The sequence below is a fragment of the Eutrigla gurnardus genome (assembly GCF_963514095.1).
Source record: "Eutrigla gurnardus genome assembly, chromosome: 11".
NCBI lineage: Eukaryota > Metazoa > Chordata > Actinopteri > Perciformes > Triglidae > Eutrigla > Eutrigla gurnardus.
The window spans coordinates 1,602,271-1,610,050 of record NC_139925.1 but is presented as its reverse complement, the minus strand read 5'-3'; the positions used below and the strand labels follow the sequence as shown (position 1 = coordinate 1,610,050).

Genomic DNA, 7,780 nt, shown 5'->3' with positions numbered 1-7,780 from the left:
ACACACACACACACACACACACACACACACACACACACACACACATACACACACACACACACACACACACACACACACACACACACATACACACACACACACACACACACACACACACACACACACACACACGCACACACACACTTAGTAGTAGATTGATTTAATAAATAAAATAAATGGAGGAGCTATTTCTATAGGGACCAATATTCTTCTTTTCTTTATTTATGAATTTGTAGAATAAAAGTTGTGTTTTATGTATATATATATATCATTTCATATTGAATGGTCATATCGTCGTAAATATGGAATAACACGTTGGAGAGAAGAAGGTCATCCAGGTGCGTGCTATGGTGTGTTTATGGGAGCGTCATCGGAGGATGACCATGAGGCGGTCGAAAGCTCAGGGAACACACTAGGCTTGTTCGGGATGGTCTTGGCTTGACTTGACTTGACTTATCACGCCGACGAGAGCTGCAGGTGTCTGAGGGGGCGGGCTCTAAAAGAGACCGTAGACAACGCCGTCAAGTCGGACAACAAAGTCAACGTGACTATGGTGCTCAAGCAATAGAACACAGCAGCAAACCAAAGAGGATATGTTTTATTTATATATATATATATATATATATTACACACACACACACACACACACACACACACACACACACACACACACACACACACACACACACACACACACACACACACACACACATACACATACATATATACATAAATACATACATACACACACACACACACACACACGCAAGGCAACATGTGGAAGGCATTCTTTTTTCCCAGTATATTTGTATTACCATTCTATGTTTGTATTAACCAGACCTCACATATAATAGGCCGACTCACAACACAATGCACGGAACTTTAGATCAAGCCATGAGATCAATGCGACCAAAATAAAAAGTATCATTTCACCACAAGGTGGCCGCCGAGTGCGGACCTGAACACACGTCATTGAACTTTTAACCAATGAGAACCATTCCGCTGTAGCGGAGGTGTGGACAAGCCAGTTGCAGCCACCGTGGACCGCTGCCAAGCGCTGCAAGAAGCGCCTCTTAAAAACTTGTTCCCGCGATGTTTTGGGTCACGTGATATGGTCGCGACCCTGTGACGTCTTTGCAGTCGGCTGCTAAGTCGGACACAATTCTAGCCATCATGCATCGCTTTCAACCCACAATACATCACGTTAGGTAGCGCGCTGCAGGCGGCTGCATCAAGTCGAACGAGCCTAATCCTTTTGAGTAGAAATGCATTCTTCATGACGTCACCGCTGATTTCCATAAACACGTGAGCAGCAGCTGATGAAGCTGATTATTTCCGGTCCCTCTGAGCCGCTTCCTCATTCACGGCCGTGTTTTAATGGCGGTCCGCTTTATGTGCGACGCAAAGGGGTCACATGGGTCAGCTCGATCCGTCACGGTGCCGCGAGCTGAGGGACAAAACCCGGAACCATATGGTCCCGGAACGCTTTCCGGATTGCACTGCTGGAGAGAGCGCCCCCCCGGGACACACACACACACACACACACACACACATACACACATACACACACACATACACAGACACACACACACACACATACACACACACATACACACACACACACACACACACACACACACACACGTACACACACGTACACGCACACACGCGCACACACACACGCACACACACACGTGCCTCGCTTGCTCGCTATTATAGATGATATACAGTATATATTATAGTATAGATGATGTTAGATGACGTTATATATTATAGTATAAATTATGTTATATAATAGCCTAGATGATGTTATACATGATGTTTTATAGTATAGATGACGTTATAGATGACGTTGTATATCATAGATGATGTTATATTATTGATCTATTGTCTATATGATATTATAGATGACATACCAGAGACATAATTCATAGAAATGTTTTTATTAGTATTTTACAGTCAGTACAGTTACAGTTTGTACAGTTTCTTCTGAAGGCACTGTGGAGTTCAAAGTGTGTATATATATATATATATATATATATATATATATATATACATATATACATATATACACTACCGTTCAAACGTTTGGGGTCACTTAGAAATGTCCTTATTTTTGAAAGAAAAGCACTGTTTTTTTAAACAGTGCTTTAAACTAATCTAAGTTTAAACTAATATATACATTGCTAATGTGGTAAATGGCTATTCTAGCTGCAAATGTCTGTTTTTTGGTGCAATATCTACATAGGTGTATAGAGGCCCATTTCCAGCAACTATCACTCCAGTGTTCTAATGGTACAATGTGTTTGCTCATTGGGTCAGAAGGCTAATGGATGATTAGAAAACCCTTGTGCAATTATGTTAGCACAGCTGAAAACAGTTTAGCTGGTTAGAGAAGCTATAAAACTGACCTTCCTTTGAGCAGGTTGAGTATCTGGAGCATCACATTTGTGGGGACGATTAAACGCTCAAAATGGCCAGAAAAAGAGAACTTTCATGTGAAACTCAACAGTCTATTCTTGTTCTTAGAAATGAAGGATATTCCATGCGAGAAATTGCCAAGAAACTGAAGATTTCCTACAACGGTGTGTACTACTCCCTTGAGAGAACAGCACAAACAGGCTCTAACCAGAGTAGAAAGAGAAGTGGGAGGCCCCGCTGCACAACTGAGCAGGAAGATAAGTACATTAGAGTCTCTAGTTTGAGAAATAGACGCCTCACAGGTCCTCAACTGGCAGCTTCATTAAATAGTACCCGCAAAACGCCAGTGTCAACATCTACAGTGAAGAGGCGACTCCGGGATGCTGGCCTTCAGGGCGGAGTGGAAAAGAAAAAGCCATATCTGAGACTGGCCAATAAAAGAAAAAGATGAATATGGGCAAAAGAACACAGACATTGGACAGAGGAAGATTGGGAAAAAAGTGTTATGGACGGACGAATCGAAGTTTGAGGTGTTTGGATCACAGAGAAGAACATTTGTGAGACGCAGAACAACTGAAAAGATGCTGGAAGAGTGCCTGACGCCATCTGTCAAGCATGGTGGGGGTAACGTGATGGTCTGGGGTTGCTTTGGTGCTGGTAAGGTGGGAGATTTGTTCAGGGTTAAAGAGATTCTGAATAAGGAAGGCTATTACTCCATTTTGCAACGCCATGCCATACCCTGTGGACAGCGCTTGATTGGAGCCAATTTCATCCTACAACAGGACAATGACCCAAAGCACACCTCCAAGTTGTGCAAGAACTATTTAGAGAAGAAGCAGGCAGCTGGTATTCTATCTGTAATGGAGTGGCCAGCGCAGTCACCAGATCTAAACCCCATTGAGCTGTTGTGGGAGCAGCTTGACCGTATGGTACGCAAGAAGTGCCCATCCAGCCAATCCAACTTGTGGGAGGGGCTTCTAGAAGCGTGGGGTGAAATTTCTCCTGATTACCTCAACAAATTAACAGCTAGAATGCCCAAGGTCTGCAATGCTGTAATTGCTGTAAATGGAGGATTCTTTGACGAAAGCAAAGTTTGAAGGAAAAAAAATATTATTTCAAATAAAAATAATTATTTCTAACCTTGTCAATGTCTTGACTATATTTTCTATTCATTTTACAACTCATGGTGGTAAATAAAAGTGTGACTTTTCATGGAAAACACAACATTTTCTGGGTGACCCAAAACTTTTGAAGGGTAGTGTATATCCATCCATCCATCCATTTTCTACCGCTTATCCTGTATTCAGGGTCGCGGGGGGGCTGGAGCCGATCCCAGCTGTCATTGGGCGAAGGCAGGGTTCACCTGGACAGGACGATATATATATATATATCTGCTGTGCTAGCGCGCGCTCGGACCCTGTCCGCGTGTCGTCTTTGATGACATGCGTTAATCGTCCACGTGGATCTCCTCGTCCTCGGAGCAGCACCCGCTGCCCCGCCGGTCCCGCCGGTCCGTGGACCGGTACGACGCGGGGCAGGGAGGCGACGCGCGCGCTCTGCTGTAGTCGAAGGTCTCGCGCTGGGACCGCGTCCCCCCGGACCCTGTCCCCCCGCCCATCCTCTCCAGCTCGGCCAGTTTGGAGAGCTTGTCCGCCGCGTCGCCCCCCACCGCGGCGGACACCACGTCCGCCTTCATCTCCTCTAGGTCCCGCTTCAACTTGGCGCGCCGGTTCTGGAACCAGGTGATGACCTGCGCGTTGGTCAGACCCAGCTGCTGGGCGATCTGGTCCCGGTCCGCCGGGCTCAGGTACTTCTGGTACAGGAAGCGCTGCTCCAGCTCGTGGATCTGGTGGTTGGTGAAGGCCGTGCGGGACTTCCGTCGCTTCTTCGGGGTGTTCCTGTGGCCGAAGAGCGTGAGACCGTCTCGGCCTGGAGACAAGATGATACAATGCCACAGTATATAATAATATATATATATAATAATATATATATATATATAATTATATATATTACATAAAACATATGATATGTACACCGTTCTTATTGATTCAACGAATCACACTTAAAAAACGGGATGTTGTATTCAACCATGCAGCTCTTTGGTTTTCTATGTTATTATTGTTTATTTTGTATTCTAAGGATGCTTTACTTTAGTGTTGGTTTTTTCATGACATCATTTCAGAATGTAATGATGTCACATGTTTTGGTCGTTTCTACATTTACAGTCAATGGAATGAAAACGCAATCAGCTTTGTTTTTACATAAAACAATCTGCAGAACTATTCTGTAATAATGACAACTACAATAATTATTATTAACTATAATAATAATTATATATTATTATATATATATATATATAATTAACTATCATCATCGACTATAATATAACAAATAATAATAACAATAATACACGAGCAATCATTTAAAAAACGATACAAATAAACTACAATATAATAATAATAAACTATTATAATAATATGAATAGTAATAACAATAACCATTATTATTTTATAATAATAAACAATAATAATAATAACCAATATTATTTTATAATGATAAACTAAAATAATATTTTAAAATCTATAATAATCAGCAATATAACAGATAATAAATTATAATAATAATAAACCATAATAATGATGATAATAGACTCTAAATGAAGGGAACATTACGGCCCGGTTGGTCCCAGAAGAAGCGGTTTACCCTCCGCGGCCTGCAGCACGCTGACCTCCAGGCCCTTGAACGTTTTGCTGGCCAGCTCCTCCAGCGCGCAGAGCGGGGACGTGAGGCTGAGAGCCGCCGAGGGCAGCTTGTCCCCCGGGGAGCCGAGGTGCGCCGCCCCGCCGCCGGACCCGGAGCTCCGGCGCACCGACGGCTTGTTGAGGATGTCCTCGATGCTGAACGGCGTCAGCGGCTTGTTGGAGCTGGCCGGCGGCGGCAGCTGGTCCAGCGGGCTGCGCCTCCGCTCCTCCGGCCCCGCCGGACGCGTGGAGTCCTCCTTCGAGGTCATGGCGGCTCGGCGGGTCGCGGCGGACTGTGCCGGTCCAGAGAAGAGCGTTTGACAGTGGGGGGGTCCGGCTCGTGGTCACGGGGTCGGACAGGTAAGAGGGCTCGGATCACAGGTGCGTCTCCGGCCGCATGCTGCAGGACTCTAGTGGGTCTGGGTCCCTCCACGGGTTTCCAGGGTGACGCACGACGAGGCGCGAGCCGAACCCATCCGGTGGTCGGTGATGCACCAACAGCAGCAGCGGAGACCGGGACCCGGTCCTGCTGAGTGGAGGACCTCAATTACTCGCCCCTTCTCTCTCTCTCTCTCTCTCTCTCTCTCTCTCTCTCTCTCTCTCTCTCTCTCTCTCTCTCTCTCTCTCTCTCTTTCCCCCCTCTCTCTCTCCTCTCTCTCTCTCTTTCCCCCCTCTCTCTCCTCTCTCTCTCTCTCCCTCTCCCCCCTCTCCCCCCCTCTCTTCTCTCCCTCTCTCACCCTCTCTCCCCCCTCTCTCTCCTCTCTCTCCCTTTTTTTTTTATTTTTTTTTAATTTATATTGTTAATTTTTGCTATTGTTATTATTATTATTGTTTGTTTGTAACATTTTGTCCTTTGGCTGCTGTGGCAAACAAATTTCCCCGTTGAGGGACAATAAAGGAATTCTGATTCTGATTCTCTCTCAGCTCTCCCTCTCTCTCCCTCCCTCTCTCCCCCTCCCTCCCTCTCTCACTGTTTCACTACACCCTTTCACACCCTGAGTCGCCCGACTCGGGCCCCAGATCGAGTGAGGCCCTGAGTCGGGCCCGACTCGGGCCCCCGATCGAGTGTTTCCTTGAAACATCATTCAAGGAAAAGAAAACAACATTTAAGTGTATATATAGAAGAAAAATATATACATACATACATACATTTCTTCTGAATGAAGCTGTTGAAACATGAACGAGGTCCCAGAGGGCAGGAAGTCATGTGACCTGTCGGGCGTGACCAAAGTGATTTATTCATCTGGCAAGCGACCACAATAGTCTGACATGTTCATTAAAACCCCAGCAGACCGGAACGAATCACCACTTTGAGGAGGAGAAACCTCTTTCTCCGGTTTCATCATCAGGTTTTAACCTCCGCACGCTGAGCCACGAAACCCGAAAGCCACGAGACCACAACAAATACACAATAAATACACATTAAATCACCTGTTGATGTTGTTGTTGATGTTGTTGTTTATGTTGATGTTGCTGGTGTTGTTTATGTTGTTGTTGTTGATGTTGATGTTGCTGGTGTTGTTTATGTTGTTGTTGATGTTGATGTTGATGTTGTTGTTGTTGTTGTTGTTGATGTTGTTGTTGATGTTGTTGTTGTTGATGTTGTTGTTGATGTTGATGTTGCTGGTGTTGTTTATGTTGTTGTTGATGTTGTTGTTGATGTTGTTGTTGATGTTGTTGATGTTGTTGTTGATGTTGTTGTTGATGTTGTTGTTGATGTTGCTGTTGTTGTTGCTGTTGTTGTTGCTGTTGTTGTTGCTGTTGTTGTTGATGTTGTTGTTGATGTTGCTGTTGCTGTTGTTGTTGATGTTGTTGTTGTTATTGATGTTGTTGTTGATGTTGTTTTTGATGTTGTTGTTGATGTTGTTGTTGATGTTGTTGTTGTTGTTGTTGTTGTTGATGTTGTTGTTGATGAGCAGTGAGCCATTTGTCTGCTGGAAAATCAATGTTTCATTAAAAGACAACAAACTGCCTCTTTAATGGAGTTCAGCTTTCACCCCGGGGCTGATGGGAAACACAGTCCTACACAAGAGTATAAATACTACAGCAGGAGGACAATTACTACAGCGGGAGGATAAATACTACAACAGGAGGACACATACTACAGCAGGAGGATAGATACCACAAGCGGGAGGACAAATACTACAGCAGGAGGATAAATACTACAAGGTGAGGAAAAATACTACAACAGGAGGATAAATACTTTGAGCAGGAGGATAAATACTACAAGGGGAGAATAAATACTATGAGCAGGTGAATACATACGACAAGGAGAATAAATACTACAACAGGAGAATAAATACTAGGAGCAGGAAAATAAATACTACAGAAGAATAAATACTATGAGCAGGAGGATAAATAATACAAGGGCAGTCTGAATACTACAGAAGAATACAAACTATGAGCAGGATAATAAATACTACAACACGAGAATAAATACTACAACTAGGAGAATAAAAACTGCAACAGGATTATAAATACTACAACTAGGAGAATCAATACTACGAGCAGGGAAAAAAAATACTACAACAGGAGAATAAATACTATTAGCAGGAGGATAAATACTTCAAGGGGAGTATAAATACTACAGAAGAATAAATATTACAACAGGAGAATAA

The 7,780-nt window shown here is 43.9% G+C and overlaps 1 protein-coding gene across 1 annotated transcript; it reads right to left on the bottom strand.

Annotated features, from left to right (window-relative positions):
• Window positions 1-3,868: 3,868 nt before the first annotated feature.
• Window positions 3,869-5,431, bottom strand: lbx1a (ladybird homeobox 1a; the record flags this gene model as incomplete). Its single annotated transcript, XM_084020900.1, has 2 exons — window positions 3,869-4,350; window positions 5,125-5,431. 2 exons carry the CDS (start codon window positions 5,429-5,431, stop codon window positions 3,869-3,871), a joined length of 789 nt encoding a protein of 262 aa, XP_083877026.1.
• Between the last annotated feature and the right edge of the window lie 2,349 nt (window positions 5,432-7,780).